This window comes from Oncorhynchus mykiss, chromosome 9, assembly GCF_013265735.2.
Source record: "Oncorhynchus mykiss isolate Arlee chromosome 9, USDA_OmykA_1.1, whole genome shotgun sequence".
Classification (NCBI taxonomy): Eukaryota; Metazoa; Chordata; class Actinopteri; order Salmoniformes; family Salmonidae; genus Oncorhynchus; species Oncorhynchus mykiss.
The window spans coordinates 15,454,321-15,467,826 of NC_048573.1; the positions used below are offsets into that span (position 1 = coordinate 15,454,321).

Below are 13,506 nucleotides of genomic sequence, written 5' to 3' on the forward strand. Positions count from 1 at the left end.
CGTATTACATTTTCTAACAGATAGGCTATTATAAAAAATGGCTTTACAGCATGCTTCGATATAACAAAAGTCAGTCATTCTTCACCATAGTCCAAAGGGCAACTTTTATTGTAAATTTAATTTCAATGAGAAAAGTTGATGAATAAGTTTCCTGAACTTGAGAAAGATAAACAAAATCACTAACAACACTAGCTACAAAGATTTTGATATAATAATGATTCAAGTCATGGAAACTGCTCAATTTTAATCATTTAGCAGATGATTGTATCCAGAATGACCCACAGGAGCAACTAGGGTCAAGCGCCCCACTCAAGGACACATCAGACTCTTCACTTAGTCAGCTTGTGGACCCGAACCATCGACCCCTCAGTGGTCCAACACTCGGCTACCTGCTGCCCTAAAGTATTTAATCGCTTCTCGAATCCCCCAAACTCATTGGAGAAGATCTGAGGTGATCTTCACCTCCAATGCGACTGGAGAAGGTAGAGAGAGGATGCGAGGAATCTGGGAAAGACCAGAGATTCACCCTAGTAGAATGGCATTCTACCAACAGGTAATTGAACCACAAACAGTCACCATCGATCAACACCCAGTTTAAAAACACAATGACACAATGAGCACATCCAGAGATCAAGAGAGATATTTAGACAGTAAAGCTATTGAGATACGTATGAAATTGTAATCAAACAGAATTACAACATTGACTGCTTAACAGTACAAAACTGTTAACTTAGTCGACAAAAACAGAATAGTCAACATGGAATATTTGGGCTTGGAATCCTGATCTTGCCTAAATGGGAGATCACTAAGTATCTAGACACCTATATCATATTATTGTGCTGTCGTTTTTCTTTAGACTTATGACAGGTTTCGATCTCAAAAGAATTCTATATGGCAATAATTATTACAGCTGAATAGACAAACATTTGGTTTCGGTTTCTCCTCTTCTTTTCTCCTACCCTCCCTCGCTCTCAGTGCAACTTCAGTCAGTGAGACATTCATGGGTGTATTCAGTGATACGAAACGTTCTGAACATTGCAGATAGAAATATAATGAATAGTGCTGACACACATATCCATTCTACACAATACATGCATTTTTTTATGTTCTGTAACGTCACATCCTCCTGAACAGACCCCAGGTCACAGGTGAGCAGCAGGTGTCTCTGTAGTGGTCTTGCGGCGACCCGTCCCGGCCAGCGGTCTGTCCCTCTCCTCCCAGAGAGTAACCCCGTCACACGCACAGATCTGCTTGGCGTTCTGGAACAGGCCAGCGGCGCGAGCGATGATCCCACAGGCCAGCCTGTACCCAACGAGCAATAGATAGAGAAAGAGGGAGGATAGAGAGTGAGAGAAAAGAAACAAATAGAAAAGATCAGCATTTTTCACTATACATTTTTTTAATTCAACTTTGGCCTAGAGTAAGTCCATCCAAACGCTACCCACGTCTCTCTTCTACCATGAGCTCACCTCTGGCCGGAGTTCCCGGTTAGTTTGGAGAGGGGGTGAGCCCCCCTTCCCAGGTCATCCTCCCCAGCATCCACCACCAGAGACCGACCAATCACGTCCCACACCTGCAGGAAGTGACAGAGGGGTAGGAGTGGCTACTGTCAATGGTTGGTACCGCTGACCAGTGTGCTGTGCTCAGTATTCAATTGTGTATTCCCCAAGCTGGTATAACACCATGTACTCAATGCCTCTACTGTAATTAATACCTACCTATGTCACTACCCATGTAAATACATAGGTTCAGACCAAAAGGGGTAGGGGTGTGTGTGTGTGTGTTACCTTCAGCTCAGGGTCCTCTAGTCTGAATGAGGCTCGACCATCTGGTCCGGCCACAATATTCCCCAGATCACCTACATGCTAAAAGAAAACACATTTAACTGAATATCACAACCAATACCATGAATATCATAACTATTACTTATGTAAATAAGGTATTTCTATTTGTTATTTTTAATAAATTTGCTACATTTTCTAAAACCTGTTTTCGCTTTGTCATTATGGGGTATTGTGTGTAGATTGATGAGATGTTTTATTTGTTTAATATATTTAAAAAATAATTCTGTAACATAACAAAATGTGAAAAAATGAAAGGGGTCTGAATACTTTCGAATGCATTGTATATCGTCTCTGAGACAGTAAATAGGTACTTCCTGAAAGCATAACATCTCAGAAAGAATGTACCCCAGTTTCACAAGGAACTAAACAGAACTATACAGTATAGCCCTACTCTAGAAGAAGGCAAGGAAACTGTACCCTGTCTGGGTCCTGCGGGGCTCCATGTTGTCTCCCATAGGGGTTATAGTGTTCTCCACAGCTGTACAAACACACAGGCAGAGAAACATGAGTCATCTACTCCCATGATCCTCAGGGGCAAGCAGGTGCAAGTGTGACCTTATGGGCTACAGTGCAATCATAAAGCGACTGATCTATTCAAGGGTTATTTTAAAATTGACTGAGGAAACTCTGAAGGCTGTAGAAAATTGTGGGCAAAACAATGCATACAGTACAATTATTTATTTTTTACATATTAAAAATACCTCTGCACTAATAATGAATATGATTTGCATTTGGGTTGATAATATATCATGTTTCGCACACACACACAAAAAGATCACCTCTGGCAGTCTTGTGTGAGGTCTCCCAACGTGTGGACGTGGAGTCCGTGGGTGCCAGGTTCCAGACCATCAATGGTCCCGTCAATCAGACAGCGCTCCTCGGACAGCTGGAGGAACCGCACCACCCCCTGGACAGGACCAGTACCACCCATCATGGCCACCGCTGCACCCAGGTCTGATACACAGACACAAACATTGCATATACAGTGCACACACTCACAGTAGAGTACACATACAGATGCACATATGCTGCCAAATACACTTGTGACAACATCCATGCCAAAACAGTTTTTATCCATCTAGAGTCCTCTATCTAACTCTATGGGCCGTGGCCACATTGGGATTTTGTGTCTGAGTATTTCGGATGGAGCCAATGCTTTTGCAATGGGAGTCATCCATTGCCGGTAGAATGACAACGGAGATTATTGTCCAACCCCCAAAAAAAATCACATAATCAACTCATCTGAAAAAAAAAGTAGAGATGAGTTGTACTTTTTGACAGACAAAAGTGGACAATGATGTACATCATATACAATTTAATCCGTGTTCATGCATCTCAGTGTGCCCGTACCTAATTCTGTTCCTCCGATGCCCTTTAGTACTGCCCTGCGCCCAGTGCTCTCTATGAGATCCTGCACCTCATGGGACGTCAGAGCAGACTCCACCAGAACCTCCTCCTTCCCCACATCTATCTTCACCGACTGCACTCCTGCACACAGAATAAAGGGGAGGAGAGAGGGATGTAGAGAGATGGAATGAATGAGGACAAAACAGAAAAAAAGGATGAGAAGCGCAAGAGAGAGAAAGAAGAGATGAGTAGAAAACACGGGACAAATGAGTAAAATAAAAAGAGATATGTCACTGACAAATACTGCTGCCATGTGTGTTAAATGCTTTAGATGGCTTTAGGTTGGTACATATATTGGAATGCATGGAGGGGCCCAGTGGTTTCATTCCAGTGTAAATTGTTCACCAAAAGCAAGAGCGGCCCCTGTATCAGCCTACTGAATGGCAATACAATAACAATAGCTAAGTAAACAACATTCATAATTTGTTCTAATCTGTTACTATTGATATTAAGCCTAGGAGCAATACACAACTAAGTTAACGAGTATTCTGCACACTAGCAAAAGTGTAGTTACTAGCCAACAAAATTAATAACTCATTTGAGTGCTGGAATGGAAAGGTAAAAATGTACCTGGTTTTCCTTCCAGTGCAGCTCTGACTTTCTCTGCACAACTGTCACATGTCATCTGCACTGCAAACTCCAGCTGTGCGTAATAGATAAATAATGATAATTTAACTACCTAGCTAGGTCCTCAAAGTACAGTCAGTATAGCTATCAATCTCTGGATGTAAATTATGCTTTGATAGAGCAAGCCAACATCCCAACTTGGGATGTTGGCTTGGAAGTTTTGGGAACATACGTTTTTGGTTTCCCATAGGTTCTGGAAACAAAGCCATACATTTCCTGACCGGTAAAATGGAATGTTTTTTAAACATTCTGGGAACAGAAATTGAACTTTTAGGTCGCAGGGAGGTTCTGGGAACATTTTTTAAACGTTCTGGGAACATTTTTTAAACGTTCTGGGAACAGAAGTGGAACTTTTAGGTCGCAGGGAGGTTCTGAGAATATTTTACTATGATTCCCATGTTTTCCTGGGAGGTTTTATTAATGTTCTAAGAACAGAAATGATTGGTTATTTGAAGGTAATTAAATAATGTTCTGAGAACATGTTTCAATAAGACTTCTAGTGATAGTGCTGGCTTAGATTGGGATAACTGTTTTGAACTTTAAGCACAAATAGGACACATGTTAATTTGCTTAGACACAGTGTCTATGATATTTGAACCTATGATCTTCTGTTTTCTATCCATGGAATTAGTCCACTGACCCACCAGGATGGAGCTAGCATGCCATGTTGTTTTTACTCATACAAAGCTGTTCATTTTAGTTTATTCAAACAGACCCCATGTGCTGGCTATTGTTACTTTAGTTACTCAACAATGTTGCGTTCAACATCAATTGAACGCAACATCAAATACTCTACCACATATCTACAACACAAAATCCATGTCTACGTATGTGTTTTTGTGTATTAGAGGTCGACCGATTAATCGGAATGGCTGATTTCAAGTTTTCATAACAATCGGAAATAAGTATTTTTGGACACCGGTTTGGCCAATTTTTTTTTTTTCACCTTTATTTAACTAGGCAAGTCAGTTAAGAACACATTCTTATTTTCAATGACGGCCTAGGAACAGCCTGTTCAGGGGCAGAACGACAGATTTGTACCTTGTCAGCTCTGGGGTTTGAACTTGCAACCTTCCGGTTACTAGTCCATTTTTTGGGGGCTCTAACCACTAGGCTACCCTGCCGCCCCAATCTTGCAACCTTACAGTTAACTAGTCCAACGCTCTAACCACCTGCCTCTCATTGCACTCCACGAGGAGCCTGCCTGTTACGCAAATGCAGTAGAAGCCAAGGTAAGTTGCTAGCTAGCATTAAACGTATCTTATAAAAAAAATCAATCAAACATAATCACTAGTTAACTACACTTTGTTGGTGATATTACTAGTTTATCTAGCGTGTCCTGCGTTACATATAACCGATGCAACGCAGGGGGATGATTTAACAAAAGCGCATTTGCAAAAAAAGCACAATTGTTGCACGACTGTACCTAACCATAAACACCAATGCCTTTCTTAAAATCAATACACAGAAGTATATATTTTTAAACCTGCATATTTAGCTAAAAGAAATCCAGGTTAGCAGGCAATATTAACCAGGTGAAATTGTGTCACTTCTCTTGCATTCATTGCACGCAGAGTCAGGGTATATGCAACAGTTTTGGCAGCCTGGCTCATTGCGAACTAATTTGCCAGAATTTTACATAATTATGACATAACATTGAAGGTTGTACAATGTAACAGGAATATTTAGACTTAGGGATACCACCCATTAGATAAAATACCGAACGGTTCCATATTTCACTGAAATACTAAACGTTTTGTTTTCGAAATGATAGTTTCTGGATTCTACCATATTAATGACCAATGTGTGTTATTATGTTAGAATGAAGTCCATGATTTGATATTTGATAGAGCAGTCTGACTGAGCAATGGTAGGCAGCAGCAGGCTCGTAAGCATTCATTCAAACAGCACTTTCATGCGTTTTGCCAGCAGCTCTTCACTGTGCTTCATACATTGCGCTGACTTCAAGCCTATCAACTCCCGAGATTAGGCTGGTGTAACCGATGTGAAATGGCTAGCAAGTTAGCGGGGTGCGTGCTAATAGCGTTTCAAACGTCCCTCGCTCTGAGACTTGGAGTAGTTGTTCCCCTTGCTCTGCATGGGTAACGTTGCTTCGAGGGTGGCTGTTGTCGTTGCTCCTCCCTGGGCTCGAACCAGGAACACGAGGAGAGGGACGGAAGCTACACTGTTACACTGGCAATACTAAAGTGCCTATAAGAACATCCAATAGTCAAAGGTATATGAAATACAAATTGTATAGAGAGAAATAGTCCTATAAATACTACATTAACTACTACCTAAAACATCTTAACTTGGAATATTAAAGTCTCATGTTAAAAGGAACCACCAACTTTCCTATCTTCTCGTGTTCTGAGCAAGGAACTTAAACGTTAGCTTTTTTACATGGCACATATTGCACTTTTACTTTCTTCTCCAACACTTTGTTTTTGCATTATTTAAACCAAATTGAACATGTTTCATTATTTATTTGAGGCTAAATAGATTTTTATTGACATATTATATTAAGTTACAGTAAGTGTTCATTCAGTATGGTTGTAATTGTCATTATTACCAATAAATAAATATGTTTTATTTATTAAAATTTTATTATTATAATTTTAAAAAATGTAATTGGCCGATTAATCGGTATCAGCTTTTTTTGGTCCTCCAATAGTAATGGTAGTCGACCTCTAGTGTGTATATAAAGTGTGCATGTTATTGTGTGTTTGTATGCATGTGTCTGTGCCTGTTTGTGTTGCTTCACAGTCCCCGCTGTTCCATAAAGTGTATTGTTATGTGTTAAAAAATATATATGTTACTGCTTGCATCAGTTTCTTGATGTGGAATAGAGTTCCATGTAGTCATGGCTGTATGTAGTACTGTGCACCTCCCATAGTCTGCTCTGGACTTGAGGACTGATGAGACCTCTGGCGGCATGTCTTGTGGGATATGCATGGGTGTCTGAGCTGTGTACCAGTAGTTCAAACAGATAGCTCAGTAGATTCAACACCTCTCACAAATACAAGTAGTGATGAAGTCAATCTCTCCTCCACTTTGAGCCAGGAGAGATTGACATGCATATTATTAAATGTAGATTAAGGGCCAGCCATGCAGCCCTGTTTTGAGAATTGCAACTTTCCTAAATCCCTCTGTGGCACCTGACCACACGACTAAATAGTAGTCCAGGTGGGGTGGGTAGAATTGATGGAACGTTCCAACGGGAATCTGTTCCAAAGACTTCGTAAAGTACAAGGATGCCAACAGACAACGCATACAAAGTGGCATGATCAATTCACCGAGTTAACTAGCTGCCGAATAGTCATCAACTCACCACGTAGTTTATTCTTAATGTTTGTCCACAGGCTACCAGAGTGAGGACAGACATTTTTCGGAATTAACGTGGTGAGTGAAAAACGTAAATAAATTGCACACTCCCTACCCGGTATCTTTATCTGCCGCTATACAACTTTTTATGCGTTGTTTGTTGGCAAACTTATTTACGAAGTTTCTCGAAGATTATTTACGATGATTCCTGTTGGAATGTTCCACAAATTATACTCACCCGTCGTCTACATGCGACAACTAGGGCCTATAGGAACTGCCTTGTTGATAATGCTGTTAAGAAGGCAGAGCAACGCTTTATTATGCGTCAATATACTTTGACCATGACAGTTTACAATCCAGGGTTACTCCAAGCAGTTTAGTCACCTCAACTTGCTCAATTTCTACATGATTCATTGCAAGATTTAGTTGAGGTTTAGTGAATGATTTGTCCCAAATAAAATTATTTTAATGACGATACATTTTAATACTAATGATTGATAGCTAGCTACTGTATTACAGTCAATATCCGGTTGTTGTGTAAGCAGTCCTACTAAATAAGCGCTTGTTAACGTTCAGTATTGACACGCAGTGTTTTCAATAAGACAAAGAAAGCAACATGCACAACTTGTCGTTTCAAGAAAGAATATTAACAGGTTCAAACCTTCGTAGTTCTGTCTGTATCCATTTTTGTGCAGCACGCCGTTGTCTGACCTATGATAACAGAATTTACTAGGAAACGTCTTACTTTCCCCCAAACAGGCACTAACCGGGAGAAGGTAGCCGCCATCTTTATGAGGTCGGTAAACTGTATTTAGACCGTCATCGCCACCTATTGTCAATTGTCAGTCACTGAGTAGATTTGGTGTTCACTTTTTACGAAAGAACGGGACAACTTCAAGTAAATGTATGAGAGGGGAGTTGACTCACTGAAAATGGGGATCTATCCCAAATGGCACCCTATTCCCTATATACTGTAAATATAGTGCAATAATTCATATTTTAAAAGCCTTTCTGTCTACATCTGATGTTTACATTTACATTTTGATTATTTATCAGATAGATGCTCATGTCAAGAGTTCATTCAACTAAGGTAGGTAAGAAGATTGCTGATTTCAATGTTTTACTGCTAATCTACAAAGCATTACATGGGCTTGCTCCTACCTATCTCTCTGATTTGGTCCTGCCATAAGACGCAGGCCTCCTAATCCTAATTGTCCCTAGAATTTCTAAGCAAACAGCTGGAGGCAGGGCTTTCTCCTATAGAGCTCCATTTTTATGGAATGGTCTGCCTACCCATGTGAGAGACACAAACTCGGTCTCAACCTTTAAGTCTTTACCGAAGACTCATCTCTTCAGTGGGTCATATGATTGAGTGTAGTCTGGCACAGGAGTGAGAAAGTGAACGGAAAGGCTCTGGAGCAACGAACCGCCCTTGCTGTCTCTGCCTGGCCAGTTCCCCTCTTTCCACTGGGATTCTCTGCCTCAGACCCTATTACAGGGGCTGAGTCACTGGCTTACTGGTGCTCTTTCATGTCCCTAGGAGGGGTGCATTACTTGAGTGGGTTGATTCACTGATGTGGTCATCCTGTCTGGGTTGGCGCCCCCCCCCCCCCTTGGGTTGTGCCATGGCGGAGATCTTTGTGGGCTATACTCAGCCTTGTCTCAGGATGGTAGGTTGGTGGTTGAAGATATCCCTCTAGTGGTGTGGGGGCTGTGCTTTGGCAAAGTGGGTGGGGTTATATCCTTCCTGTTTGGCCCTGTCCGGGGGTATCATCGGATGGGGCCACAGTGTCTCCTGACCCCTCCTGTCTCAGCCTCCAGTATTTATGCTGCAGTAGTTTATGTGTCGGGGGGCTATGGTCAGTTTGTTATACCTGGAGTTCTTCTCCTGTCTTATCCGGTGTCCTGTGTGAATTTAAGTATGCTCTCTCTAATTCTTTCTTTCTTTCTCTCTCTCGGAGGACCTGAGCCCTAGGACCATGCATCAGGACTACCTGGCATGATGACTCCTTGCTGTCCCCGGTCCACCTGGCTGTGCTGCTGCTCCAATTTCAACTGTTCTGCCTGTGATTATTATTTTTTGACCATGCTGGTCATTTATGAACAATTGAACATCTTGGCCATGTTCTGTTATAATCTCAACCCGGCACAGCCAGAAGAGGACTGGCCGCCCCTCAAAGCCTGGTTCCTCTCTAGGTTTCTTCCTAGGTTTTGGCCTTTCTAGGGAGTTTTTCCTAGCCACCGTGCTTCTACACCTGCATTGCTTGCTGTTTGGGGTTTTAGGCTGGGTTTCTGTACAGCACTTTGAGATATCAGCTGATGTACGAAGGGCTATATAAATACATTTGATTTGATTTTGATTTAATTTGAAGACAACCCCATCACAGTCATTTCAAGTAAAAACTTTCCTTAATAAAGGAGCTATATCAGCTAAATCTGTGCTAGTTTTTTTGTGGGGTTGCTACGGATTCAACTAATGTTTAACCAATGTTATGTTGAAATTATATGACATTCTCTCTCTATGGACATGTATGCTAGCCTACAGAGCACTCCCTCGCCCTCCATTTGGTAAATCCGACCACAACTCTATCCTCCTGATTCCTGTTTACAAGCAAAAATGAAAGCAGGAAGCACCAGCGACTCGGTCTATAAAAAAATTTGTCAATGAAGCAGATGCTAAACTACAGGACTGCTTTGCTATCACAGACTGGAACATGTTCCGGGATTCTTCCGATGACATTGAGGAATACACCACATCAGTCACTGGCTTTATCAATAAGTGCATCGAGGACGTCGTCCCCACAGTGACTGTACATACATACCCCAACCAGAAGCCATGGATTACAGGCAACATTCACACTGAGCTAAAGGGTAGAGCTGCCGCTTTCAAGGTGCGGGACTCTACAAGAAATCCTTTACAAGACTTTACAAGAAATCCTGCTATGCCCTGCGACGAACCATCAAACAGGCATAGCGTCAATACAGGGCTAAGATTGAATCATACTACACCGTCTCCGAAGCTCGTCGGATGTGGCAGGGCTTGCAAACTATTACAGACCAGAAAGGGAAGCACAGCCGCAAGCTGCCTAGTGACACGAGCCTACCAGACGAGCTAAATCACTTCTATGCTCGCTTCGAGGCAAGCAACACTGAGGCATGCATGAGAGCATCAGCTGTTCCGGGCGACTGTGTGATCACGCTCTCCGTAGCCGACGTGAGTAAGACCTTTAAACAGGTCAACATTCACAAGGCTGCGGGGCCAGATGAATTACCAGGACATGTGCTCCGGGCATGTGCTGACCAACTGGCAGGTGTCTTCACTGACATTTTCAACATGTCCCTGACTGAGTCTGTAATACCAACATGCTTCAAGCAGACCACCATAGTCCCTGTGCCCAAGAACACAAAGGCAACCTGCCTAAATGACTACAGACCCGTGGCACTCACGTCCGTAGCCATGAAGTGCTTTGAAAGGCTGGTAATGGCTCACATCAACACCATTATCCCAGAAACCCTAGACCCACTCCAATTTGCATAACGCCCAAACAGATCCACAGATGATGCAATCTCTATTGCACTCCACACTGCCCTTTCCCACCTAGACAAAAGGAACACCTATGTGAGAATGCTATTCATTGACTACAGCTCAGCGTTCAACACCATAATACCCTCAAAACTCATCACTAAGCTAAGGAACCTGGGACTAAACACCTCCCTCTGCAACTGGATCCTGGACTTCCTGACAGGCCGACCCAGGTGGTGAGGGTAGGTAGCAACACATCTGCCACCCTGATCCTCAACACTGGAGCTCCTCAGGGGTGCGTGCTCAGTCCCCTTCTGTACTCCCTGTTCACCCACAACTGCATGGCCAGGCATGACTCCAACACCATCATTAAGTTTGCTGACGACACAACAGTGGTAGGCCTGATCACTGACAACGACGAGACAGCCTATAGGGAGGAGGTCAGAGACCTGGCCGGGTGGTGCCAGAATAACAACCTATCCCTCAACGTAACCGAGACTAAGGAGATGACTGTGGACTACAGGAAAAGGATCACCGAGCACATCCCCATTCTCATCGACGGGGCTGTAGTGGAGTAGGTTGAGAGCTTCAAATTCCTTGGTGTCCACATCAACAACAAACTAGAATGGTCCAAACACACCAAGACAGTCGTGAAGAGAGCACGACAAAGCCTATTCCCACTCAGGAAACTAAAAAGATTTGGCCTGGTTGTACGAGAGGGGAGAGAGAGACTGGCCTGGTTGTACGAGAGGGGGAGAGAGAGACTGGCCTGGTTGTACAAGAGGGGGAAAGAGAGACTGTCCTGGTTGTACGAGAGGGGGAGAGAGAGACTGGCCTGGTTGTACGAGAGGGGGAGAGAGAGACTGGCCTGGTTGTACGGGTGGGGGAGAGAGAGACTGGCCTGGTTGTACGAGAGGGGGAGCGAGAGACTGGCCTGGTTGTACGAGAGGGGGAGAGAGAGACTGGCCTGGTTGTACGAGAGGGGGAGAGAGAGACTGGCCTGGTTGTACGGGTGGGGGAGAGAGAGACTGGCCTGGTTGTACGAGAGGGGGAGAGAGAGACTGGCCTGGTTGTACGAGAGGGGGAGAGAGAGACTGGCCTGGTTGTACGGGACACCTGATCCTGGAGCAGTTGGGTTTCTCCTCCCTTCGAGAGGCAAGCTAGCACACAGACACAGACACGCACAGACACACAGAGACACACACAGACACACTCTCTCTCTATCTCTCTCTCTCTCTCTCTCTGGAGTTGAAACCCAAGCAGCACTAGATTAGCCCTGGCCGTACCACAGGGGCAGTGGAGTGGGGGATGGGGAGGAGGGGAGAGGGAGGGGAGGTGGAGGAGGAGGGGAGGTGGGGGAGGAGGGGAGGTGGAGGACGAGGAGGGGTGGAGGAGGAGGGGAGGTGGTGGAGGAGGGGAGGTAGGGGAGGAGGAGGAGAGGTGGGGAAGGGGGGGAGGAGGGAGGGAGGAGGAGAAGTGGAGGTGAAGGAGAGGAGGGGAGGTGGAAGAGAGGAAATGGGGGATAAGGAGGAGGGGAAGTGGGGGATAAATAGGAGGGGAGGTGGGGGAGGAGTTCTGCCTGGAACCAAAAAGGGTCATCTCGTGAGGACAGCCGAAAAACCCATTTTTTCTAAGAGTGTAGGGGGCTTATCTCTCCTAGATGGTGTGTGTGTGTGTGTGTGTGTGTGTGTGTGTGTGTGTGTGTGTGCATGCTTGCGTAAGGTGAATTATTCAACTCTTCCATGTTGGAAAATAAGAGGGCTTTTAGTGGCAGAGGGTCCCCTCAGAGGTCACAACAATGTCACAGGCAGCACCAAAGACACACACACACACACTGTCATTTCTTCACACTTCACATGGTAAACATATAAACATCTTATTTGAATGTGGTTCTATACGTTGTTTTATATTCCGTAAAGATCACGGACAATGAAGGTGCAATGATGAAGTAATGACATAAGTATTACACACTAATGGGTTCATGCATGATTAATATGAACCAGATGTACATGAGGTTCTATAGACCATTGTTTCTCTCATGATAAAATGTATCTATATTGCACACCAAGGTTACTTACTTATATTGTTGTCTAAAATGTTAATTTGTAATTATTATTTCATTATAGGAGGACAATCTTTTTCATAACTGAAACTCATCAGATTGAATGTTGGCATCCAATTTCTACAGCTATTGTGGAAAGTTAATTTATGGCAAGTGTGCTTGACCAACAAACAAAAGCTATTGACAAACAGACAGATATTCCAGTGTAAAAGCCATAACTTTGAATAATGAAAAGCGTGACAACATTGAATCAGATGTAGGCCTATGTGGCCTATTAATAATCATGAATCATCATTTTTTTTAAAGCACAATTGTTGCAATCAAATAAACTAATACATTCTACGAAACTATAAAACATTTTTGTTTTTTAAAATGCACTTAGAAATGTCCAATATTGTTGACCAACCAGCATTCATTGACTACGTCCCAAATAGCACCATGTTCCCTATTTACAAAACTACTTTTAACCAGGGCTTTGGTCAACAGTAGTGTACTATAGTAGTGTACTATATATGGGGAATAGCGTACCATATTGGACACAGCATTGTGAAGACAGTGGGATGTGTTCATAACAAGCGGAGGAACATGAACTTCATGGATCAACAACTGGTTCAATAACGAGACGAGGCAGTGTTGTTTAATGAGGCATTGTCTCCCTCTATTGTCCAAGCAACTGTCTCTCTAGTCTGTCCAGACCATATGGACACAGCAATATGGCG

General features: G+C 43.3%; 1 protein-coding gene across 1 annotated transcript; it reads right to left on the bottom strand.

Moving 5' to 3' along the window:
- Nucleotides 1–89: 89 nt before the first annotated feature.
- On the bottom strand, nucleotides 90–8,033 carry LOC110531589 (copper chaperone for superoxide dismutase). The gene is made up of 8 exons (XM_021614864.2): nucleotides 7,864–8,033; nucleotides 3,822–3,894; nucleotides 3,195–3,332; nucleotides 2,624–2,798; nucleotides 2,262–2,322; nucleotides 1,788–1,865; nucleotides 1,470–1,573; nucleotides 90–1,302 (listed from the first exon to the last, which is right to left on the bottom strand). The coding sequence occupies exons 1-8, from the start codon at nucleotides 7,987–7,989 to the stop codon at nucleotides 1,143–1,145; spliced, it is 915 nt and encodes a 304-aa protein (XP_021470539.1). The 5' UTR covers nucleotides 7,990–8,033; the 3' UTR covers nucleotides 90–1,142.
- Nucleotides 8,034–13,506: the final 5,473 nt, after the last annotated feature.

Bases quoted from the DNA above. Each gene is read 5' to 3' on its own strand.
- LOC110531589 (XM_021614864.2), bottom strand. From the start codon at position 7,989: ATGGCGGCTACCTTCTCCCGGTTAGTGCCTGTTTGGGGGAAAGTAAGA. The intron at 1,866-2,261 runs GTACAGTTTCCT...GTTTTCTTTTAG, and splicing joins CCCCGCAGGACCCAGACAGG to CATGTAGGTGATCTGGGGAA. The intron at 1,303-1,469 runs GTGAGCTCATGG...CGTTGGGTACAG, and splicing joins ACCGGGAACTCCGGCCAGAG to GCTGGCCTGTGGGATCATCG.